At 46.8% G+C, this 25,392-nt stretch overlaps 1 protein-coding gene across 4 annotated transcripts; it reads left to right on the top strand.

The window, feature by feature from the left end:
• The first annotated feature begins 1,888 nt into the window (after positions 1-1,888).
• Positions 1,889-25,392, top strand: LOC118097921 (protein bicaudal D homolog 2). Of its 4 annotated transcripts, none has more exons than XM_035141236.3 (9): positions 1,889-2,403; positions 6,725-6,944; positions 7,056-7,268; positions 10,672-10,824; positions 15,947-16,354; positions 18,802-19,569; positions 22,478-22,629; positions 23,706-23,910; positions 24,735-25,392. In XM_035141236.3, exons 1-9 carry the CDS (start codon positions 2,243-2,245, stop codon positions 24,738-24,740), a joined length of 2,286 nt encoding a protein of 761 aa, XP_034997127.3. In that variant the 5' UTR covers positions 1,889-2,242; the 3' UTR covers positions 24,741-25,392. The 4 variants fall into 4 exon arrangements, with proteins under 4 accessions (XP_034997127.3, XP_060125053.2, XP_034997130.3 ...); XM_060269070.2 differs by having other exon boundaries at positions 1,889-2,415; XM_035141239.3 differs by lacking the exon at positions 1,889-2,403 and adding an exon at positions 2,438-3,019.

Below are 25,392 nucleotides of genomic sequence, written 5' to 3'. Positions count from 1 at the left end.
AAAATTCATAAACTCATAGCTCCACTCCTAGGCCAACTTAGCTCTGTAGCCAGAGAACGACAGGTTTTGTTTCTGCTGAACAAGTTTACTGGAACAACAGCCTCCTTGGCAGGGGGCGTCTTAATGTTATCTGGTGCCATGGTGCGGGGATCCCCTTCCCTCCGGGTGGGCAGCACCTCTCCCTCGGGCCCCTCTGCAGCCCACCTCGCTCCCCCCCCACGCCGCCATGGCACGCCTTCTGCTTCTTGTCCACCGCGGCCTGACGTGCGGGGATTCTGCCAACTGTGCGGCCTCTCCGGCAGGGAGGAGGCTCCAGGCGCAGCGCGGCATGGCGGAGGCGCCCTCCAGAACTTGCCACCGTGGCACCTTGCGCCAGTAGCCTCTATGGCTAAGACGCCCCTGCTCCTTGGTGGCCAGATTTCTCTTTTCTGGCCCTTAAGCGCCGTAAAGTCAAAATTGACAGCATTGACATGGGTCTAAATGTATAGCCTACTTCTTATTGTCGGTTTAAGTTTTAAGTTCCTTAGATGTTTAGATGTTTTAATTTTTGTATGGATAAATGTTTATTTCTGACTGATGGTCGAATAAAATCTGATTGATTGCTATACAGTGGTACCTCGACATCCAAATGACTCGACTTCCGAAGTCGACAACCCAGAAGTCTTTTTGCCGCGCGTGCCCTGTGCAGAAGCGCCACATGGTTGGCGCATGCGCAGGATGGGCGCTTTGACAACCAAAGACTTCAACCCACGAAGACGGCCGTGGAACGGATCGTCTGCGTAAGTCGCGGTACCACTATAAATATTGTTGAAAAGACCCAGAGGGTTGAAAACAATACTTTGCAGCATTTTACAGGAAACAGATTTAAGCAAGAACAAAAAATGTGGTGAATAATATTGTGTATGTTTGTGTGTGAGGGCAGAGGTCCTGGCTCAGTAACGGAGCATTTGCCTTGTATACAAAACATCTAAGCTTCAGTCCCCAAAGGCACCTCCAGGTTGGGCCAGGGAAACCCCTGCCTGGAACCCTGGAGAGGCACTGCCAGTCAGTGGACAGCCTTGAGCTAGATCCATCAGTGTTAGGCAGCTGACCTGGTGCAAGGCAGTTCCGTGTTCCCACTTGAAAGCTGTGGAAAATTTGTGGATCTTGACAGCTCTGCAAGTAGATTGTGTTTTTGCTGCAACAGGCTAATACGGCTGTCCTTCTGGAAAAGGTCACATCAATGAAGCCATATAAATTAGCAGTGTGTTCTTATTAATCATCCTCACTGGTATTGGGTTTCTTTAAAATCACTCCCTCTTCCCCTTCAGAAGTCTGTCTTTTGGGGTGTATATTTTGTCTGTAAGCCACCTTGAAACCTTGTGAGAGAGAAAGGTGGAGTACAAATAAATATTTAATAATAATAATAAATACCAAGGAGCAGACAGACACCATGCCTATCTTTTTGTTTGTCTGCTTCTCCTTTATTGCTATTATTATTATTATTATAATACATTTTTTCAGAGAGCGCTTGGCCCCCTTGGAAAAAATGACCCCTTGTCGCCCATCCACGTTCCCTTTGAAGGCACTTTAATGGGGCTCTTTCTTCCTCTGAGGAGAGAAAGCAATACCTGTAAGTACTCTATCATGCAAACTTCACGCAGATTTCGGAGGGCGGGAGTTTTAGGAAGGTTCCTACAAATTAAATCTGCCGAAGTTGCATTCTCATTGGCCTACACACGTCAATCAGCGTGGGGCCCTCTGTCGTTGACCGTTATAATGGGGAAAGCACGAGGGGACCAGGAAAGAGCGTTGGCCGCCAAAAGAGGGGCGGGGCAAAAGGCTTCCGTTGGGCAGAAGGCGGGACCTGGTAATAGAATATGGGGCGTGGCTCCCGGAGGATCTAGCCAAACAGAAGAGGGGAGCAGTTTTGAGAAGCCGAGAGCAAAGCACAGCCCACTCCTACCCCGCCTGCTGCTCAGCCTGTCATTTCAGAGGAAGAGCGCTCTGTGAAAGAAGCGGCCAATTAGAACTACGGCGCGCCTAGTCGGTTGCCCGGAGAGACCAATCAACGTTCTCTGTCAGACATAATGGCGCGCGAGGAATTTCAAACGTTTGAGGGGGGAGGGGTGGGGCTTATAAGGGGGAGGAGAGGGAGGAGGATGAATAGTCTGTTGATGGCGGCGGCGCCGCCTGGTGCGGCTGGCCCCCGGAGTGTCACTGCTTGACGCCGGCCGCGCGGAGCGGCACCTGGGAACGCCGTATGTGGAGAAGAGGGAAGCGTCCCGCCCCCCCGCCTGAAATCCCGGAAATCCCAAACTTCGGCCTCTGCCGGGTACCGGATGAGTTATCTTCGCGCCCAACCGCGCTGCCGCTCTGCTATTGGAGGACGCTGAGGCGGAGGCCACGCCCCTTCCCTGCGAGGTGAGGGCGCAGGTGAGTTTGCGCTCCTTCCTCTGAGGGGGAAGCGCTTGCGGGTCTGAGCGCGTCAAGCTCGGCCTCTGCCCCGCGGGAGTGGCGTCCTTTCGCGTCAACCCGCGTTCAAATCCGAAAGTGACAGCCGAGTGCCTTTTCATTAGCGCCTCTGAAACCCAAGGGCGTTATAACGCTGGGGTGGGTGTGTTGGGAGTTCGGGGTTTTTTTGGGGGGGAGGGGAAGCGGCATTCTCAAAACGGATTCGCGCAGAGAGAGGCCAACAATTTTTTCCTTCTTGAGCTTGCAAAGCAGCTTTCTCGGCACTCTTCTGACTTGTTGCCAGTCACGCAGTAGGGTGGAGTTTCCCACCGTCTTTTGAGATGCGTGAAAAAGCGAAATAAGTGGTTATTTAGAAGACGGGAGGGGGGAAGTAAGCCCTTCAAAAATCCACAGCAGGGCAGTACTTTTTATTGGGACCAACCAAAATGTCGCAGAACAGTGAAGTTTCGAGATCTCGGAAACGGGCAAGGTGTCACACAAAGCACCGGGTGGGGGAGAAAGTGTGGGGTTTTGTGGCTGGAGTACAGGATCCGATTTTATTCTGTGGCTGGGAGCACAGCTAAAGGTGGGTGCTGTTTTCCATTACTTAATACAGAATGTGAAGCAACAATCTTCTGCTCTATGAAGATGTGAAGTCAAGTTAAACATTCCTAGACTGCTTAATCTGGATTAGTTACTTTGGCTACTGCCCTAGCATGTGTTCATGGGTAAAATGGGATTAATGGCAGGAGGTGGTCATTCTTCTGGAGTGCAAGGATGGTAGGTGCACATGTGTTGTTTCTCCAAGACAGGATATTATAGCCAGTTTGCCTCAGGGCTATACCAACTGAACCTCCAGGTGACGGCTTGTGTGACGTAGTGCTCTTTCATACAGTCCATTCTCTTGTGAGCCCTCGCCTGTGGTCTTAAATTGGTACAGCCCTGACAAATCCATTTCACCTTGGCGGTAAGTAGGCTTCTGCACTTATTACAGTACTAACATTGCCCTGCACTCAGTCTTTGACATACTCATAAAGGTAGCGCTGTAGTCTGTAACTCGCATTGCATTGGTGTGGACTGGAGGGAAGTCAAGTGGTGGTTGATCAGCTTATGTGTCATCAAAGAAGAAGTCTCTCAAGCCTGTCTGAAGACTGTTGTGAAAGCAGAGTTTAGTTCTAGCTTTTTAAGCTATATCCTCCTTTCCTCTAGTACCCACCGTAGGAACTGTGGTAATCTTACTAGCCTTAAGGTGCCATAAGGCACTTTCTTTTCTTAGCAAAATGATCTGGAGAAGATACAACTTGCTTCAGAAAACAAAGTGGCAGTCTCACATCTTTCTCTTTTGCAGTCTTCTCTGGACAACCTTGCATTTCTATTCCTGTCTGCTTTATTTCCTGTCATTGCAAACTACAGTATAGTATTTGGTTCCATGGGTACTCCTTGAGCTAGACGGGTGCAAATAAGGTGTTCTGGGTTGTGAAGGGAAGACCGACACCCTTCTCCACCTTTGCTATCCAGTACTTCTCCAGCTAGTAACATCTATTTTCTGGGGTGTTAGGGAAGGCAGAGGCGCACTCCATTGTCTCAAGATAGACTGATGCAAATAACATTATTTACTTTCTAGGCAAGTAACTACTTACAAGTCTGTGGTGGACCATTTGATAGAGTTGTTTTTGTTACATCCTTTAAAATGCTTGTTAATGTTAAGGAGTGGATGACAACATTTTGTTAAATTTTGTAATGGGGAGCATTAGAAATCAAGGCACATATCTTTCAGGTCAGCACATACGGTAGCTTGGTTTTGGATGTCTGGCCAATCAAAAAACATTTATTTTTCCATTTATTTTTCCAAATGCCTGGTAGTAGAAGATACATTGATCCTGAATGAATTTTCCTGAGTTGAGGCTCATCTGTTGCAAGCTGAGTGTGCTGATCCCTGCAATTTCCCTAAATGTAAACATTACTGCATAATTTGTGGTAATTGTCAAATCATTAACACTTGGTGAACAGCAGATAATTAACTAATAACAAAAAACAAGTTATAGCTGTTGTGAACAGTGACATGAACTCTAGTCTGATACTCAACCCATTAGACCAGGCACCCCCAAACTGCGGCCCTCCAGATGTTTTGGCCTACAACTCCCATGATCCCTAGCTAACAGGACCAGTGGTCGGGGAAGATGGGAATTGTAGTCTAAAACATCTGGAGGGCCGAAGTTTGGGGATGCCTGCATTAGACAGTGATTACTGCTTGTTATTTTTTAGATAAGCTTGCAGTTATAGTGGTTAGCCAGTGTGAAAAGCTTTGTTCTGCTGCTAAGTTTGCCCCCTTCCTATTACAAGGAAAGCAAACCTCACTCCTGACCTTCCTAAACATGCCTGCATGCTTTCTCTGTATCCCCACCACTATCACCACCAAAAAATGCTTATATTTTCCATATTCCTTACGGAAGCTTGCATACAGGTGAAACTCGGAAAATTAGAATATCGTGGGAAAGTGCATTTCAGTAATGCAACTTAAAAGGAGAAACCAATATATGAGATAGATGCATGACATGCAAAGCAAGATATGTCAAGCCTTTATTTGTGGTAATTGTAATTATTTCTCATTAGGCGGGTCAGTTATAAATGGAATGTAGCTAATGAAATGTAATGGTGATGCTTATTTTTGTATTATTGTAACTATTTGTTTTATTACTGTGGAATTTCCAAAAGAAAGCATTTGTAAAAACTAAAATAAAAATAAAAAATAGTAAGTTGCATTACTGAAATAATTCACTTTTCAACGATATTCTAATTTTCCGAGTTCCACTTGTACTGTATTCCTAAATGATACTTCCACGCACAGAGGCGGTACTGGGTTCTGTGTAAATAATGACAGTTGCCTTCACTCTGGGCTTCTGAGTTTCTGAAAGGCATCTCCCCGGTTCCCAGACATCCCTTGGTCTTTTCCTATAAGTCCGTTCTTCTCATAGGGAAGATGCTAGTTCTATCTAAATTATAAAATGTTGTCCCCTATATCCCTAAAAAGCAACTCCTTCCATGTGTCATGTTGTAGTCAGTACAGTCTGTCAGTAGCAGCCTCTCTTAGTGTGCTTCAAGGAGCATGTTCCATAGGCAAGGTTTTGAATGGAGGTGTTTTCACTGGACGCTCTTTTGAGTTCCACGCATCCAGAGGGTCTATCAAAGCCAAGGTCTCCTCTAGAAGCAATGCAATACATATATATTCAGCCACATATATTGTGAGCAGGGGAGCTCTCATTACAAGTAATTTGAGGGCAGATTGAATTTGCCTCTCCCAGTGGTACTATTATCTTTTCATCTGATTCCCTCTTGGTCATTGATTATGCCATGCTGAAGTCCTTGGAGAAAGAAAGGGTGGGATGCAATTGCTGGGCTGAGGACTGTGATGTTTCTGACCAAATAGGCACCAATGTTTGGCACAGTAATGGTCTAGCTGTGACTGTTGCATGATGAATCATACATGTTAATTGATTTTTAAGTACGTAGTTGTGCCTGCATGCTGAGATAGTGGATTAAAACTCCCAGTAAATATTTTATGCCTTGGTGTCTGAGGCTAACATCTAAACTATTCTCTTTCTCAGATGTCTCCCAGAACAATAACTCTTTGCCTGGCTTTGAATCATTAGCTCCATAAAAGTTCAAAATGTGTTGGGGTGCAGTAATCAGATTGGTGGCGGCTAGTACTTTGTTTATTTGCTGTATGTGTTTTCTGAAGCTCCTGGTTAACTCCTAGCTAATGAACTTATGAGCCATCTTTGGCCTGTTTTGTCTATGGTGGGGGTTAGGTCAAGGCAGACTTGTCAATGTTACTGTATGAAGCCACAAATTAAACCTTACTTGTGCAGTTGCCTTACCACATACATGTCTATTCAGTTAATTACCTATAACTGTTTTAGAGGTTTTACTGCAACCAAGTGGTATATATTGTTAAATAAAAATGAGTAAAATATACCTATATGTCTCTTTCTATAGTATAGGTCAAATTGATCAATAGATTAGACTTGCCTGGAGATGTTACTCATCCGTGCTGAGTGGTGGCCTAAGAACACCCCAGATTTTAGTTGGACTGGAGCACGGGTGGCATATTTGAGGTTTGAATGAGCAGGGGAAATGAAATCTGGGTGTGCAGGGGATCTCCATAATGGGATTTAAAAGGAGATTGACTGGCAGCTCTGTCTATTGGATAGAGAAGCCTGATAGTTTTATCTTCTGTGCTTCCACCTATGCTTTCCTGCCTCCTAGCAAATATTTATCTGTCATTGGGTAGGGGCAGCATGCCAGCAGCCTCCATGGCCCAAGATCCAGAAAAGCTTCAAGCAGAGGTGGAGCGACTGGTGGCTGAGCTGCAGGAGGCAACCCGAGAAAAAGTCCAGGCTGCACAATATGGGCTGGCTGTCCTGGAGGAAAATGGCGAGCTCAAGCAGCGCTGTGGTGAGCTGGAAGGCCAGTTGGAGGTGCTGCGCATGGAGCTGGTCCACATGAAGGAGGTGAGAGAAAGTTTCCCCTGTTCTGCCTTGGGCAAGGATGCCCTTAGCATGTGCCCAGCTTGGACAGTGTGCCCTTAACCATAATCTCCTGCCTCCTCCTATCTTGCCTAGGCTTTGGCAGAGTCCCACAGCAGTCACAAACGGGCAGCAGCTGACGGCGAGAGCCGAGAAGAATGTCTGCTCAGAGAAACTGCTTCCAAAGAAGCCTGTCTGACTCAGACCATTGAGGAGCTTCAGAACAATGTAAAGCACCTGAGATCCCAGCTGGACAACAATGGGGTAGAAAATGAGCGTATTGGTGTGGCTCTGCGGGACTTGAGGAAGGTAATGCGATCAAGTTAAGAAACTGGGGTGGGGGTGGTCCATATGGGTTGTAGTTCAGGACTCTAGCACACAAGTCTGTACATAGGTATTTTCTAAAGTGTATTAGGTTAGTTGCTAAATTGATAAAGGAATGGTGGTTTTTTTACTTTTTCATGTTTATTACAATTTTAATAATATTACAGAATATTCCAATAAACAAGAAAAATCAAGCAAGATACAGCAACATAAACATTCCCCCCTCCAATCATTACCTCCCTCCCCTCATTACCCCTCCCTCTCTCCCTGCTTCCCTCACCCATGTGTGATCTCATTTAATTTTAGATTGACTTTTTCTGTTGCATTATCCATTTTATATTTAATATTATTATCCTTTATGATGTTACCTTTTATCCTTGCGAGTAATAATTATTTATATTTGTGATTAGTTAATTTTCCTTTCCATATTTTTCCATATACACTTCTACGCTTTCCCATTCTTTCTTCACTCTTTGAATAGAGCCTCCCCCCCCCCAATTATTGTTGTAAATTTTGCCATTGCCATAAACTCACAAATCTTAGATCTCCAGTCCGATAATTCTGGCATTATTCCTGTTTTCCAATTCCTTGCTACCAGTATCCGTGCTGCTGCTGTTCCATAAAGAAATATATTCTGGTTTTTTTGTGAATTGTTCTTTTAATTTTTTTTCAATTCTTCATGAATTCTAATCCAAAATTGTTTAATTACTTTGCACCCCCACCACATATGATACAATGTACTCACCTCCGCTTTGCATCTCCAGCACAAATTTGAATATTTTTTTATGGATCTTTGCCAACTTCACTGGTGTAAGATACCATCGGTAAACCATCTTAATGATATTTTCTCTTATTTCATAACATGCTGTAAAATTTATAACTTGACTCCATAATTTTTCCCATCTTTCTAAATAAATTGTCCTGCCCAAATTTTGTGACCACTTTATTGTTGTTTTCTTTATAACCTCATCCTTCAGCTCTCCCTCAAGTAATAATTTATACATTCTTGATATTATTTTTTTATTTGGTTGTAACAGTTTGCTTTGCAACTTGGAGATTCCTTGTTCAAAGCCTTTTTTTATCTTCCTTAAACAAATTTGCTATTTGGTAGTATTGTAACCAACTGCTGCAATGCTCTTTTATCTCCTCATATGATTTTAATTTTACCCCACCCTGATCTTTTATTATTTGCTGATATGTTAGCCGATTCTTCCCCATATTTAATTTCTTTACTCCTAATACTTCAGAAGGTGAAACCCACCAGGGTATTTTTGGTTCTAATAACCACCTATAATTTTTCCAAACTTTGTATAGTGGTCTTCTAATTGTGTGATTTAAAAAATCCCTATTTACCGCCACTTTGGAGGTCTTCTCACAACTCAACTATGATAACCCTCATAATGGGAGGAGGTCTGGGGCTTGTCTGTGTCTCATTGCTTCCAAGGTTTTTGAAGTACCTCAAGCATGTTCTACTTCCATCTCCCAAGTTTCAGGGGAGGGCTGCAGTGGTTGTTTGATTTTGCAGTTTGGAAGGTGTGTCTAATACCTCAGAATGATAGTGTGGCAATTCCCTGAGACTTTGAGTTGGGAGGTAACTTGGGGGATCATTTCCACAGTTGTGCTATGTATCTGAGCTGCTCCAAGTGCTCACACAGTGCAAAATCAGGAATAAGGTTTTGCCCTTTTGCTATTGAGAGGACCATGGTCTTGGCAACCATAGAATTTAGCCTTGTAGCCAGCCAACCAAAATGTGTTGGCCTCTGTTGTAGCGTATAACATAGAAAAACAGAGTAGCAAAAAAGGTGGGGGGGGGCGTAACACAATGGTCCTACAAACCAGAATGCAAAATTGGTTAGCTGTGAAATGGGAAAAGTGGTAGTGATTTGTTCCTGGAGTATTAAGATGTCAATAATAATAATAATAATAATAATAATAATAATAATAATAATAATAATAATAATTTTTATTTGTACCCCGCCCATCTGGCTGAGCCTCCCCAGCCACTCTGGGCGACTTCCAATCGAATATTAAAACAATACAGCATTAAATATTTAAAACTTCCCTAAACAGGGCTGCCTTCAGATGTCTTTTAAAAATAGGATAGCTGCTTATTTCCTTGACATCTGTTGGAAGGGCGTTCCACAGGGTGGGTGCCACTCCCAAGAAGGCCCTCTGTCTGGTTCCCTGTAACCTCACTTCTCACAATGAGGGAACCTCCAGAAGGCCCTCAGCGCTGGCTCTCAGTGTCTGGGCTGAATGATGAGGGTGGAGACGCTCCTTCAGGTATACTGGACCGAGGCCGTTTAGGGCTTTAAAGGTCAACACTAACACTTTGAATTGTGCTCGGAAACGTACTGGGAGCCAATGTTATGTGGTCCCGGTGGCCACTCCCAGTCACCAGTCTATCTGCTGCATTTTGGATTAATTGCAGTTTCCAGGTCACCTTCAAAAGTAGCCCCAGGTAGAGCGCATGAGAATGTGAGACGTTGCTCCCTGCATTTTGTTATTTCTACAGTGTACTCTGTGGGTGAAATTCACCGTCATGCCATGAAAAATGTTCTGCTGTGGTTGACCACCAATAGCAGCTTGTACTTGCAGCTTGATGTAAGTGGTAGATATACTTTTAAGTGTGAAACAATGTGGGCACTTCTGCCTCACTTTGATTTAATAATCAAGTCCTCAAGCATTATTGGGCCATGTTAAAAACATTGAGGGGACCACAGGGACAGTCATGCTAGCTCTGCCTCCCGTTGCCATGCTGGATATCCTCCAGGTTGGAGGACAAAGCTTTGAAATGGGGGTTGGGTGGGATCTCTGTGCTCAAGAATGTAAGAAGAATCCTGCTGGAGTAGGCCATCTAGACCAACTTCCTGTCCTCACAGTGGCTAACTTGATGACTGTGGGCAACCCTCAAACAGGACTCAAGCACAAGAGCACCCTCCCCTCCTTTGGTTTCTAGCAACTGGTGTTCAGAAGCAAAGCTGTCTCCGAACTATGGAGGCAGAGTGCCACCATCATGGCTAGTAGCCTTATTTGTCCAGTCCTCTTTTAAAGCCATCCAAGTTGCTGGTCCTCACTGACTCCTTTGGGAGCAAGTTGCATGAGCTGCATGAAGAAGTACCGTACTTTCTTCTGGTGGAGGTTCCCTTGCAGCTTTGACCCCGCAGAAAAGCAGGGTTTAAAAGCTTAATGAGGAGCCTCCATGAATTAACATGGAACAAGAAAGCTTTAAAAAGTGTTTGTGGGTAGGATGAAGTTGCTAGGAAGTTGCTAGGATGAACATATCCTATATCAAGTTCTTCATTACCCAATCCTACCTTGATGTAATACCATATGATGAGTGGTTTGTGGCATGTCTGACTTGGTTCCTATTTCCCCCTCTTCCCAGGAACGTCAAATCCTAGAATCCGAGAAGGCCAGGCTATGTGAGGAGATGAAACAGGTCAAGACGCGGGAGCTGCGTCAGTTGCAGGACTGTGCTGAGCTTGAAGAGGAGAACATCTCCCTGCAGAAGCAGGTCTCCGTGCTCAAGAGCAGTCAGGTATTGGTATCTTCCACGTACCACAGTGGGCCTGGCACTGACCACTTGAATGTGTGCCTTTCATACAATGGTGTGGACCAGATGTCAACCATGTCATTGTATAGTATCTGCTTTATAGGAATACTGCTTCAGTTGTGTACACCTGCTTGAATTTTGCAAATGTATGTTTGCTTTCACCTACAACCATGTCCCAATGGACCTTGGCTGGCTTGAATCTTAAAGGACTTAAAACATGCAACCAACTATCATAAACAATCTAAAAATATTTAAAGCTGTAGTTCAAAACGTTAAGGGTGAAATTCAATGTCATACTAATATGAACATTCTGCCAGTGCAAGCATTATGCTTGCCGGATAGAATTCTCCTCTCCTCTTCCCCATTTGCACTGTTCTGAAGGTTCTCCTGACCCTCCCAAGCTGATATGGGGGTGCAAGAGGAGGCGGGTAAGCCACATTGTGCTACCAGGACTTGTGCCAGCTCCTGCTAGCGCAGCTTATTAGTAGAATCTAGCCCTGTTTTAAAGTGTTAGCCATTTAAAGTCTTAAAACCTTTAAATTGTCTTGGAGAATTTAAAAAAGAAAGTATTTGCCTCCTGCTAGAAAGACAGTAGTACAGTCATACATTGAATCCTGAACGCCTTGCAAATCGAACATTTTGGCTCCTGGACGCAGCAAACCCAGAAGTGAGTGTTCCTTTTTGCAACCTGAACGTCCAACACAATTTCCGCGACTTCTGATTGGCTGCAGGACCTTCCTGCCCCTTGGTTTTTGAACGTTTTGGAAGTTGAACGGACTTCCAGAACAGATTCCATTTGATTTCCGAGGTACCACTATTAGGAACACGAAGCAAGCCTTTTATAGAGTCATAGAGTTTGAAGGAACCCTGAGGATCATCTAGTCCAATCCCCGGCAATGCAAGAATATGCAGCTGTCCCTTACAGGGATTCAGCCTGCAGCCTTGGCATTATCAGCATTATGCTCTAACCAACTGAGTTAAGGGTCATTCCATATCAAGTGATCCAATTTTTTTACCTCATGTCATCCAGTTTTCTCAATATTTTGTACACTTGTTGAATGATCAAAACTTAAACTCAGTTTTGATCATTCAACAAGTGTACATTGGATCACTTGATATGGAATGACCCTTAAGAACCTTCAATAGTTTAGGCGTGGCAGGGGGTGCCTCTTGGAAGGCTCCGATATTAAGGTGCTATTAATATTTGTTGGATTTATATTTGTGTTCTCATTTTTTATTTTTATATTGTGATCCCCTTGTTATCTTCATATGAAGGGCAGTATACAAATTGAATTTATTTATACACACACACACACACACACACACACACACACACACACACACACACAAAAGCTGGCCCTGCCACGCGTTGTTGTGGCTCATCCGTGTGATTTCCCCCCACCCTGTCCCGACCCATGACGTATCATGACCCCTCCTCCCTCCACCCCCCCGGCTCATCCCTGTGACTGGTCCCACCGTGTCCTGACCTATCCCATCACCTCCTCCCCCCAACCCCCATCCAGGCGACTCAGTACCTCCATTCAGCCTAGTATGGAAACTGGAGCCGAGGTGCTGTTGAGAGGGAAGGTTTTATAGGTGAAGTACCAGTGTAGACGGCGCTAGACGGTGCTGGTTTGCACCCTGGTTCTTTTCCCAGCGTGCACTTTCGTCTGATTTGTGAGTTCTGGAACATGGGGTTTTGGGGTTTTTACCTGGCACAGGTGTGTCATCTGTGTTTTAAAATGGTACGGGTTTGGTCTCACATTTGCATGCAACATTGTGTCAAAATTTGAACGCAATCAGTCAAGCGGTTTTGGTGAAACATGGATACTAACGGACATGGCCAGTTTCCTTTATATATATATACCGTGTTTCCCACATTTTAAGACACCGTCTTATATTTATTTTACCCAAGAAAATAAGCCTATGGCTTATTTTCGGGGGGGTGTCTTTTTAATTTTTTTTTAACTGTAATTACGGCAGCCAGCGTTGCTGCTGCTGGGTTCCGGAGGCAGCCTGCAGGGTCGGTGCCCAGCTGCGCCGGTGCTGGACACTGGAGAGAGCAGGAGACTGAGCAGCCACTGCGGCATCGCGCTGCCAGAGACTCGCAGCCACTGAGGAGCTTGCGGCGCCGGGGCTTGCGGGCGGCTCTCGCCTTTCCGCCCTTTCTCCTGCTCCCGGGGGAGACGTGGCTTCTATTCCCCATTGCCAAGGAAACAGCCCGGGGGAGAGACGCCAGAGCTGAGGCGCCCCCCGCCCGCGGATCCCACGTGCCGCCGAAAACGGCAATGCTTAGGGCCCCCCACTCCTCGCCCGAAGTGGAGTAAGGCCCCCCGAGCGGTCCAGGGCTTGCTTCCGAATGCGCAGGGACAGGACTGCGCTGTTAAACTCTTTGCAAACTCCTTGCCCAAAAGAAAGCTGTCCTGCAGAGTGCCGGATCGAGGAGCCGGTCTGCAGAGTCAGCGCCCAGCAGCGCGGCGCTGGATTGAGGAGGCGGTGCTTCGTGCGGAGCTGCTGGGCGCCGACCCGGCAGGCCGCTTCCTCGATCTGGCGGCCTCCCGGGTTGGCGCCCAGCAGCGCCGCGCGGAGCACCGCCGGTCTGTAGAGTCAGCGCCCAGCAGCGCGGCGCTGGATTGAGGAGGCGGTGCTTCGTGCGGAGCTGCTGGGCGCCGACCCGGCAGGCCGCTTCCTCGATCCGGTGCTCCGCGCGGCGCTGCTGGGCGCCCACCCGGGAGGCCGCCGGATCGAGGAAGCGGCCTGCCGGGTCGGCGCCCAGCAGCTCCGCACAAAGCACCGCCTCCTCAATCCAGCGCCGCGCTGCTGGGCGCTGACTCTGCAGACCGGCTCCTCGATCCGGCAAGGAGTTTGCAAAGAGTTTAACAGCGCAGTCCTGTCCCTGCGCATTCGGAAGCAAGCCCTGGACCGCTCGGGGGGCCTTACTCCACTTCGGGCGAGGAGTGGGGGGCCCTAAGCATTGCCGTTTTCGGCGGCACGTGGGATCCGCGGGCGGGGGGCGCCTCAGCTCTGGCGTCTCTCCCCCGGGCTGTTTCCTTGGCAATGGGGAATAGAAGCCACGTCTCCCCCGGGAGCAGGAGAAAGGGCGGCAAGGCGAGAGCCGCCTGCAAGCCCCGGCGCCGCAAGCTCCTCAGTGGCTGCGAGTCTCTGGCAGCGCAATGCCACAGTGGCTGCTCAGTCTCCTCTCTCCCATGCCCAGCGCTGCTGGGAGCCGACCCTGCAGGCATGGCTTATTTTCGGGGTATGTCTTATATTTTACAAAGGCTTTAAAATCCTGCCATGGCTTATATTATGACTCCGTCTTAAAAAGGGGGAAACACGGTACACACACACACACTAGCTGGGTTATTTGTGTGACTTCCCCTACCCTGTGACGATCCATGACGTATCCCTGTGATTCCCCCACTCCTCCCCTCACCTCATCCCTGTGAATCCCCCAACTCTGTCCCCACCCCACCCCCGACTTACCCCTGTGATTTCCCTCCTCTCCTCCGTCCACCCCCCCAGGTTATCCCTGTGACCTGTTCATTTTGCACACAATCATTCCCCCAATGCGCGTGTTCTGTAAAATTTTGCCCTGTCCCAACCCTGACTCCCCTACCCACGTGTGTTATGTGAAATAACATTTATTCTATCCAAAGGCACGACCCTGTAAAAGGCCCATATTCAGTTGATTCTATGCTGTGGCCTATTCTCCCCCCCCCCCCAGCAGGCCCCTAAATCCACTCAGCCTAGTCTGCAAAGCCGAGGCGAGATACTGTGGAGAGGGCAGGTTTCATCCCTGTGTCTCCACCCTGTTCTGACCCATTACCTATCTCTGTCCCCCACCCCAGGCAGCCCCCTACCTCCACCTGGCAATGTTGGGTGGTGTTGCTGCAAAAGGCCTGCTTTCAGTTGTTTTCTGTGGAATTTTGTGATGTCATCTGGTGGCGCGGCTTTGCAGGCAGCAGTGGGCGATCTGCCTTTCTATTGTATGCTGCTGGAGTCTTCAGAGCTTCTGCTGGTGACCTCTAATTTGGGCGCCACTTTTTTTGTGTTTAATCATTATTTTAGGTATGAAAGGTTTGCTTTTTTGGGAAAAAATTCGTGCCAGATCCCTCACTGATGGGCATGGAACGTTGTGGCCAAATTTGTTACAGTACATTTCAGTGGTTACGGAGAAAGGCTATTACATCCACGTGCGCAATGCCTACATATATATATGAAAGCCTTTGTACCTGGGATCTGTGCAATTACTGTAATTGGGTTTGGAGGACTTATTTTTTATCAGATTGAACATATTTCTCCAAGGCTCCTAACTTCAAAGGGATCAGAGCTCTTAAAAGCTCTGAGGGGGTGTGTGTAATTGCTATACTCATGTGTGCATCCCACAATACTGATTCCTCTGCAGTGGTGTTAATAGTTGGGGACTGCAGCAGGCCAGTTCTCTCCATCCTTCCATCTCTTAAGTTCCTTTCCCCTTGCTTTTTACTGATGTTTAATTGCTCTCATAGTCTAATTTCTGGATTCGAATACCTGTTGCATGTCTCTTTCTGTGTCGAGTTAAACTAATATTTTTATAGTTCCACAATTATGCAGACATATTGACTTTGCTGATGGCCTTGTTTCACTAAAAAGTACAGGCCCACCACCTTTGCTACTAGGATATAGGATTTGCATTTTAAAATTATTTTGAGCTTGTTGTAGAATAATGTGCAAGATGAATAAAACAGAATTGTTTTATAGCTCTTAAATGCCTGTCCAGCTTATCTACATCATGAATAGGCCACTAAAAGCTCACTCAGGTTTTCTTGTTTTGGTGGCTGGAATGGTGGTGATAGGAAGTTCCACAATGCAGGTGCCTGTCCAGAATTCCACATGTCTGTCGGACACTTACATAAGAGGACATGGAAGACGGGTTTCCTGGTGGATCTTAAAGGATGGTGGGGATTGTTTTCCATCTGTTGGTGCAAAAAGAAAGTCTAAGCATGTGCCATGTTCAATCATGATGTTGAAACCGAAAGAGATGTGGATGTCAGTAATTCAGATGAAATAATGGGCCTGATGAGCAGCAGCCAACCACCTAGTATTGTGCCCTTTTTTCCTCCCTCAGGTGGAGTTTGAGAGCATCAAGCATGCCCTTAGCTGCCGAGAGGAAGAGCTGGTGCTTGCTGGGACTCAGCTACTGGAGCTGGGTCGTCTCCGGGACCTGGCAGAACACCAGCTTCAGGAGGCACTAGAGGCTCTGCAGGCAGAGCGTGAGCAGAAGCAGGAATTGCGGCGAGAGCTGGCCATCAGCACAGGAGGGCGCCATGACTCCCTAAGCAGCTTGCAAGCCAACCTGGAAGAGCTTAACCACAGCCGTGCAGAGGAGCAGGATAGTGGCTTTGCCAATGCCAGTAACATTGGGAGCATGGCTTCCACACCCCACAGCATCCGGCCTGCACCTGGTCTTGTGGCAGACCTTTTCAGTGAGCTTAACTTGGCAGAGATTCACAAACTGCAGCAACAGTTGCTCCAGGTAAGCAGGTTGAGCCGTGTGGATCAGGGAGAGGTTTGGTTTCGATATGAGATGACTAACAATGTGAATTGCATTCCTGTTGTGCAGCGGGGAAAGATGTGCTATGTTTTAGGCCAATGCGAATGGTTGGCTATCCCCACCCCCTACCCTACCCCAGCTGGCTAACTTGGGGTTTGCAGCTCTGTTAGAGATTCAGTCCACTGTCATGTACTGTGTATCCAACTTCTGAAAAAGTCCTTGCCCCTGTCTCTGTAGTTACTGTGTAACACTTCAAGGGAGGGAATCAAATTGTTGAATGCTCCATTATAGAAAAACAAAACTAGTATTGGCAAGAAGATTATAGTTTAGCCTTTGCCCCTGGTAATTTATGTTTGAATGTGCAGAGACTTGTTTTTTACATGAGGGTGTCATTTAAACCAAATTCTTCTTCCTTGGACAGTCCATCCCATACTTTGGCTAATAAGCAGTTGTCATTGATCTCCCACACAAGAGTCCTCTGGTGCATATGGGGAACTTGTTAGGAGGGATGTGCTTCAGTTCTCATTTTATGCTGGGCTTGGGGAATAAACACCACTAGCTGTGCAAAGCCCAGTGTGCTGAGGCGAGGCAAGACCCCTTGTTTTTCTCTTCCTCTTCCCCTCCAGTCCATAACCCTCTTGCACCTGCAAAGAACTTGGGAAGGGGAAGATATTTTCACTTCATGTTTGTCTTTAATGAAGGAAAGAGTAACAATTTGCTGCCACGTACAATCCCTTACTTTCATCCAGCCACACGATTGTCAGAGAAACTGGGGAGAGTGAGTGGTCTCTCGTGCCCTGCAGAATTATTCCCTCCCTGTACACAAGCTATGAAGAACCTACAAACTTGTTGACAGCGGCAAGAGTTATCATAGCTAGGAAAAGTTGGATAATTATGATAAATGATAATCTCATGGTGGGGTGCACATTTCTATTTGTATTATTTTTACTTTAAGAAAAAATAAAAAATATATTTTATTTATTATATTATTCCCTCCCCATTCACAGAGGATGCAGGAGTGGGATATCTTGGTGTTGACTATCTGGCAAGGGCAACTCCAGCCAGATTTGTAGACCCTTGATTTCTCCATCTGTAATCCTGAAGTGGTCCAGTGCAGCATTGGATGGCATCCCCTAGAACTGCTTGCCATTCAGTTTTGCCTCAGGCCCAGAGGATGCAGGTATTACAGCACACATAATGGCCACCATTGCAATACAAGCAAAAAGGCTGTGATGTCAAAAAGTGGGTTCCTGTTTTTCAAAGCTTAAAATGTATTGTAATGGGACTATTTCCTCTTTCTGAAGGGCGGGGAGCATGGGTGTGGCAAAAGCTAAGAAAATGCTAGGCTGGAATGATTTTCTAATCAAAGATTTAGAGATCAAAATTATGGCTTGATAGTATTGATCCACAGTGAACTCAAAGGAGCTATTCTGTCTGCAAGTTGCTCGGATGCCAGAGGCATTGCTTTTGGGTGTCTACTCTGGCAATAATCTTGTCTATGGAGTCTGCTGTTTCTGTCTGTCTGTCTCCCCACTCTGATTGAGCCGTAAGCCTCTCGGTCGCTTGGGAGTGAGTGGCAGGAAGCCACTAAAGTTATTCCGAGCAGCTGCACATCCTGCCCAGCTGGTGTCATGCCTTGGCCTGACCCTGTTGCACTTTCCCCACCCCCTTCAGGGTGCTTGTCTGCAAATTATCTCTCCCTCCTGCCAAGCCAGTTGTCTTGGCGAAGGAGGTTTGAATGCTCCTTGCAAGGTATTGGAGACATTTGTCCACTTTTTTGTCTAGAATGCAGCTCTCTCTTTTTCCATCTTCCTTCTATTTTTAACAGCTTATCTTGTATTAGAGATCACCCACAGTTTGGAGAGCCTCCTAAAGGTGAATGCTATGATAGTTGATTCTGGGTCACTTCCGGCTAGTCTCATTCTGGCAGCCCTTGGCCAAAGGAAATACCTGGCTGCGAATCAAAAGCCCTGAAGCTCAGCTTCTTTTGGTATGGCTCTTTAAAGCCCAGATGGAAACTTGAGACCTGGGAGTGGCAAGCTCTATAAAGAGAGAAGCCTGTCCCTTCTGTATTGATCCCTCCAAAAGGATCACGGTTTCGGAATAGAACTGAGCAGCCTTAATCTCTGGGGTAAGGCTGCAAAACCAGGGCTGTCCTTGCTCACTCAGAGCACTTGCCTATTAAGAGTGTCCTTACCAGCTCCTCCCAGTTTAGTTCCTGTTTTCCATGCCAGGATGTAGCTCGGCAAAATACATAGCTTGTTATTGACATAAAGTGCTCGTGAGCATGTCCCAACAACTTAGAGTTCTATTGGCTTCCTTGGATCTGGATTTAGGTTATGGCTCAGTTTATCTCCATGCCTTGTGTTGGGAAACATAAACACCAAACTCTCCCCACCCCCTTTCTAATTTCCTGTTTGCATTATTAGGCAGAAAATGAGAAGGCCTCGCTTGCCTCAGACCTGCAGGACCTTAAGAAACAGCTGAGCAGCACACAGGAGGCTCTAGCCCAGCAACAGCTGTGCAACAACCAGGAGGTGGAGCAGTTTCAGACCCTGGATGCTGGCCCTAGCAGTGGCAGGGACCACCCATCACCCTGTGAGAAGGAGCGCTGCCATGAAGAGTTAGAAAAGGCCCAGCTGGCAGCCCGGCAGGAGAGGGAGGCAGCTGCTCAGTTAGAAATGGAGCTGCGGGTTGCCCGAAGGATGGCACGGGAGAGTCAGTCACGGCTGGCTCAGGCCCAGGAGGAGCTCCTGGGTTTTTCTGAGGAGATGGCCGCTCTGTATCATCATGTCTGTGCCTGCCACAGCATCACCCCTCAGCGTGTTGTGTTGGACTATTACCGGGAAGGTCGTGGAGCCCGGAGCATGTGCAGAAGACGGTCCTCCCGAAAACCCCTGCTCACAGAAATGGAGACAAGTAGCAGTGGGGACCAGTCCCCAGCCAGCAGCCCCAGTTCTCCCTGTGGGTTGGAGCCCCTCAATGTGGCCAACCTGACTGCCATCTTGCGAGAACAACTAAGGCACCTGCAGGTGGCGCTCTCCCTGGTGCATCAGCAGGGCCTGATGGGGCACAGTGCCGAACTGGAACGTGACAAGGAGGCGCTGGTGGAGGAGGTGCTGAAGCTGAAGTCCTTGCTGAGTACTAAGCGGGAGCAGATCGCCACCCTGCGCACAGTACTCAAGGCCAACAAGCAGGTGGGTGCAGGAGTAGCCTGGCTGTGGTGCGAGTCAGCCCTGAGTGAATAGGATGGGGAGGGTTAGAAAGGTGTGGGCCTGCTGCCAGGTCTGGGAGCACCCTCAGCTAGTGCAATGAGCACTTTTGGGGGGTTGCCCACTGCCGGTAGCACCTTTTTTGTCTTGCTGCTGCTTCTCCTGCCAAACAGTGCAGGTAGAGGAAGAAGAATGGGGTTCTGCTAGGCTACTGGTGCCAAATGGGCTCATCAGTGAGAGCTACGGGAATTTTCTTACACTGACTGCAAAGCTGAAGGCATCAAGAAGTCACAAAACAGGTATGATCAGGCTGTGACTGTTGTATCTAAAAGTAAATGAATATTTTGCGATATTGCAAAATGCAGAATTATACAACATTTATTTTACACAGGTTTCTTCTGTCTATCATGGGGAGGGGCAAGGGATTATTCCAATTATTTTTATTGATTTTCCAAATTATTACAAATCATTACTGAATTAATTCAATACAATTTCCAAAACTGATTTCCCGCTCTTCTTGCAAGATATGTCCATAACGTCCCTGTTGCTGTTAGTTCTCAATTTCTAGTTGAAATCACCCCATAATTCCAATTATATTTTCCATCAGATGCCCCTTTACAACCCTGCAAACACCAAATAGATTAAAATAAACTTAGTGTATATATTTGATTACAGCATGTATAGTATTTTAGTAAGTTCTTATTTCCAGATTTCAGCATTGTTTTCCAGCTTGAATATTTTCACATGTTCAAATCAGGGTTCTTTCCCTGTTTATTTATTGCAGTTCCCCTGTCTCCTCCATCTGCGCTCGCCTTACCCAAACTCACATTCCTTCCTACTGATATCAGGGTCAAGCTGCAGCATAAATTAGCTCAGAAAAAGTTTGCAGAGAGAACATTCTAGGAGCAACCCAGCTGTTGGATTCCATCACTGCAATTCCTTAAAAACATATTTTCCAGTGCATATGTGTTTCTCTTTAATTCAGCCTCTTCGAGGCTTCCATCCTTCCATCATGTCAGGTTAACTGTGGATTGTTATTACAGTAGCTGCATTTCCTCCTCCCGCAACTGAAATATTTTGATGGTGGCTTACAACAATGAAGGCTAGAAACGTGTTCTAAATCTGAGATTCTCTGGAGTGGAATTGTATTCCCAACCTCTCATTCAGTGCTCCCACATCATTTTGGCCCATAAATAGACCTGGATGTGATGTGGCATGGCCTGAGAACACAGGCCCTTGCATACCATTTGTTTCAATGTTTCATAAGCTGCTTTTTTGGAAAGCCACCAAGAAACAATTAAATAATAATAACAATCAAAGAGCAGCAGATTAGGGGAGGCAGGCTACAGGTTGTTTTCACTAGCCTTTGGAAAGCTGATGGGTATGGGGCTAAGTGGGCCTCCTAGGTTCTAGAGTTTGGGCACAACAGCTCAAAAAAACCTTGACACCTGTAACCACTAGCTGCACCTTAGATGGTGGGAAATGCAGAGCAGGGCACTTTGTCTAGGCACCCAGACAGCAGGCCCTGCCTTCCAAATACCAGTGCCATATTTAAGCTCTGGATGGACTGACAGCATCCAGTGCAAACCAAGAAAATGCACTTGGAGGGGGCGTGGCTTATAGCAACCCTGTTAATGGAATTTCCAATTGTCTGGGAGGGGTTTATCCACCCCACTTCCTTTGGCTGCAGTCCTGGAGCGCTCTTACCTTCCTGTCCTTGTTCTGCTCCTCCTCCCTGGTCCCACCAGTACTGTTCTCTTCACAGCCCTGCATTCCTAGCAACTGCTGCTGCTTTCCTCACAGTGTTTGCAGCATGAGCCCTGTGCCTAGGCTGTTGATAGGTTTTCTCCAACTTTCCAGGCCTGGGAAAGAAGGCAGAAAGGGCTGCATCCCAAGAGAATGGTGCTGTGGGCTTGCATTCAGTGTTAGAAACTCAGATATTTAGGCTAATCATCAAATGGCACCTTAAACCCCTTATTTATTTATTTACCTACTTATATAAAACTACTCCATAGCAGAAGTACACTAGGAAGCCGGTTTGGTGTAGTGGTTAGAGTGTTGGATGTTGGCCTACAAGATCAGGGTTCAAATCCCCACTCAGTCATGAAGCTCACTGGGTGACCTTGGGCCAGTCACCAGCCTCACAGGGTCATTGTAGGGTCATCCGTCCTCTGCATATGTTCCAGCTTGCAATATCCTCCTTAAATTTTGAAGCCCGGAACTCCAGGCGTAGTCTAACCAAGAAAGAATAGAGTGGTAGTATTACTTCCATTGGGACACAGGTGGCGCTGTGGGTTAAACCACAGAGCCTACGGCTTGCCGATCAGAAGGTCAGCGGTTTGAATCCCTGTGACGGGGTGAGCTCCCGTTGCTCGGTCCCTGCTCCTGCCAACCTAGCAGTTCAAAAGCACGTCAAAGGGCAAGTAGATAAATAGGTACCGCTCCAGCGGGAAGGTAAACGGCGTTTCTGTGTGCTGCTTTGGTTCGCCAGAAACGGCTTAGTCATGCTGGCCACATGACCTGGAAGCTGTACGCCGGCTCCCTCGGCCAGTAAAGCGAGATGAGCGCTGCAACCCTAGAGACGTCCGTGACTGGACCTAATGGTCAGGGGTCCCTTTACCTTTATTACTTCCATTGATCAGGACACTAGACTTCTGTTGATGCAGCATAGCATTTGCTTTTTTCCTGCTGAATCACACTGTTGATTGAGGGTCAGCTTGTGGTCTACAAAGTCCACTAGATCCTTTTCACAGCTACTACCGGCAAGCCAGGTGTCGCCCATCTTTTATTTGTGCATCTGGTTATTCCTCCTAAATGTAGAACCTTACATTTGACCCTGTTGAAATTCATTTTGTTAGTGCATCATCTGACCCTTGGCAACCTTCCCTTTTAGACAGCAGAGGCCGCCCTCTCAAACCTTAAAGGCCAATTTGAAGGCGAGAAGGTGCTGGTGTCGGAGACCATGGCCAAGCTGCGTCATGAGCTGAAAGCCTTGAAGGAGGATGCTGCTACTTTCTGCTCCCTACGTGCCATGTTTGCCAGCAGGTTAGGAACAGGGGCATCCCAGGGAGTTGTGTCTATAGTAGAGAAGGGACAGAGGTTGAAGTGGGGCTGGGCTGGCATTGAGCCTTTGATCTACTGCTGCTCCTGTTTCATGTTGGAATTGTGCCACTATCCTCACACGAGTGCTGAAACTGAGGACTTGCCATGTAGATTGGGAGAATCAAGTAATTGTTATATTGACTGGTTGTGGTCTAGGAAGGCTGGTTTCACACGATACAGAGCTGGTTTCACACGATACAGAGAGACATGGAAAGCTGCTTAGACCCCAGTAGTCACACAAGAGAAGGAAGCTGCGGGGGGTGAGGTAATGCTCTTTGAGGGGGTGCTGAAGTAAAACAGAACTCCAACTTGTGCAATGTTAGTCATATTCTGTGACACCAAATATGTAGAGCCTATATATTGCACAACATAAAAGAATTTTTCTTAGATTCCTCATAACTTGTTTTGACAGTTGGCCAAACTATTCATATTATTGAAGCCCTATTCCTATAGCTTCTGAGATACAGTATTGCCAGGCATTGCTCGTGCCTTTTCCAATATACTTTCACAACCATAAGGACTAGAAACCACCCTTAATTTAAAGGGAGCCAAGATTTCGGCAAGCAATGATTAGTGTCCAGTGGGATATTCCATTCTTTTTCTGGCATTTGATGGGAACCTGAGTATATGTAATTAATTCAGCAGAGTTCTTCATTTAAATAATGAAGACTTCATTAAAACATTGTTCTTCATAAAATATAGTTTCAGAAACACAGGCTCGGTTATAGAAACACAGAGGTGTTCTTGATTGTCAGGTTACACAAACTGGACAGAGACTTGAGCCTGGAATGGCAGTTACACTATGGCAGTTGGGATGTGACATTTACAGCCTGCCTTGCTGTCCCTGCTCCCATGTGTCTTTGTCACATGACATATTCATTCTTTTTCTGGCATTTGATGGGTATATATACCTGAGTATATGCAAAGCACTGAGAGCTGGTGTAAGGCCTGCCCAGGGTTCTGTGGTATTGATCCTTTTTGACACTCGCCTTGAACTCACCACCTCCATCTGTCTCCAGGTGTGACCAGTATGTGAGTCAGCTAGATGAGATGCAGCGGCAACTGGCAGCTGCTGAGGATGAGAAGAAGACACTGAGTTCCCTGTTGCGCATGGCCATCCAGCAGAAGCTGGCACTCACACAAAGGTTGGAGTCCCTGGAGAGCCCGGCTGAGGTGCCACGGGGCAGTAGCAGGAGGGCACTCAGGCCAGCCAAGGGTAGTGCGGTAAGAACAGTTGGAGCAATGAGTTCTGCTATGGGTGGGAGGTGAAGCAAAAGCTCCTGAAGCCATTCACCTGGTTAAGGTGTAATGCTGCCCGGCTGCCTTTGGGAGTGATACACAGCTTCTTCAAATTTATCAGTTCAAATTTCACATGGAACTGTGGCAGGGTAATAGCCCTGAGAAGGTGTAGCCTTGAGTGATGTATAACCAGTGTACTTGTTCAGCTTTAATAACACTTACTTATCCAAGCAATTATCTCTGGAGATGATAAACCAGGAGAGCCAGTGTGGTAATGTGGTTAGAATGACTAGGACCTGAGAGACCAGGGTTCAAATTCCCACTTGTCCATGAAGCTCACCACCAGTCACTGCCTCTCAGCAGACTCTGTTTTGGGGATTATATGAGGAGCTCCATAGAGAAAAAGGTGGGATATAAATGAAGTAAATGAAAATAAAATAAATTATGGCACACGTGGGAGCCAAGCCTCTGTTGTCCGTGGACCAATAGCAATCCCCTGCCCCACCTTCCACACAGCCTTTTGATAGAGAGCTAGTGTGGCATTGAAGCCTGGAGCACAAAATGTCACCTTTGTGAACCCATTAGGTGGCCTTATGCCAGCCTCAGTGTCCTCCCTCCCACCCCAGTCAGCAATATTGGTCAATATGGTGGCACCTTAAACAGTTCAAATGCTGTGTGAATGCTTAGCTGTAATGTGAGTCAATCTATGCCAGGGCCAGCACAGGAGAGCTATAGGAAAACAAGCGGTACTTTTAAATGTATCTTTCTAACTGCCTTTCTTCTCTTCCTTGTCCTCATTCTCCTTTCAGAGATAAGACAGCCAGTATCCAGTGCATGATTTCCAGGCACTTCTCATTCATTCAGTGTCTTCCATTGTGGTCACAGAACTCCATTTTTTATTATTATTATTTTGCATAACATGGGGAAGCCTGGCACCTGCAAGCTGTAGCCCATCAAGAGGAACCCTGTGCCAGCAGCAGGCTTCCAGCCAGTGTTTGCTTCCTGCCCTTGTGCCTTATGTGAAGATACACACACCTTTTCTCTGTTTGCCTTTCCTAAGCGCCTCTAACAGTGTGCCTTTTTGTGAGCTGTAATGTTGGTGACACTGATGTCTGCCTTAATGACCAGGGCTGCCTGTTTTGGGTCTGGCTGTGAAAAGATGGGTTCTTCCCTTCCCCCGAATTTCCTTGCCCTGCTGTGCTCTCCCAGGCCCATCACTTCTTTACCTGTCTCCCCATGGGGTTTTGCACATAGTTAATGACTACTTGCTGACTGCATGGATTGTGGGGAGAAGGAAAACTAGCCCCATGCAGCCATGAGGCATGCTGTGAGATGGGTGCAGCAGTGTCTCCTGTTAATCTCACTATCTTGAGACCAGCAGTATGAATATGAAGCAGTTTTCTTTATATTGTGGAGCACAATGAACCCTTGGTTGTTTGCCTCAAATAAATAATTGATTTCCCTGCA

Source organism: Zootoca vivipara, chromosome 15 (assembly GCF_965207765.1).
Source record: "Zootoca vivipara chromosome 15, rZooViv2.hap1.1, whole genome shotgun sequence".
In the NCBI taxonomy this organism is placed as follows: Eukaryota; Metazoa; Chordata; class Lepidosauria; order Squamata; family Lacertidae; genus Zootoca; species Zootoca vivipara.
This window is presented reverse-complemented; position numbering and strand designations above follow the sequence as displayed.

Coding starts and splice junctions, on each gene's coding strand:
- LOC118097921 (XM_035141236.3), top strand. CDS start 2,243: ATGTGGAGAAGAGGGAAGCGTCCCGCCCCCCCGCCTGAAATCCCGGAA. Junction 16,355..18,801: donor TGCAGCAACAGTTGCTCCAG/GTAAGCAGGTTG, acceptor TTGCATTATTAG/GCAGAAAATGAGAAGGCCTC. Junction 19,570..22,477: donor TACTCAAGGCCAACAAGCAG/GTGGGTGCAGGA, acceptor CTTCCCTTTTAG/ACAGCAGAGGCCGCCCTCTC.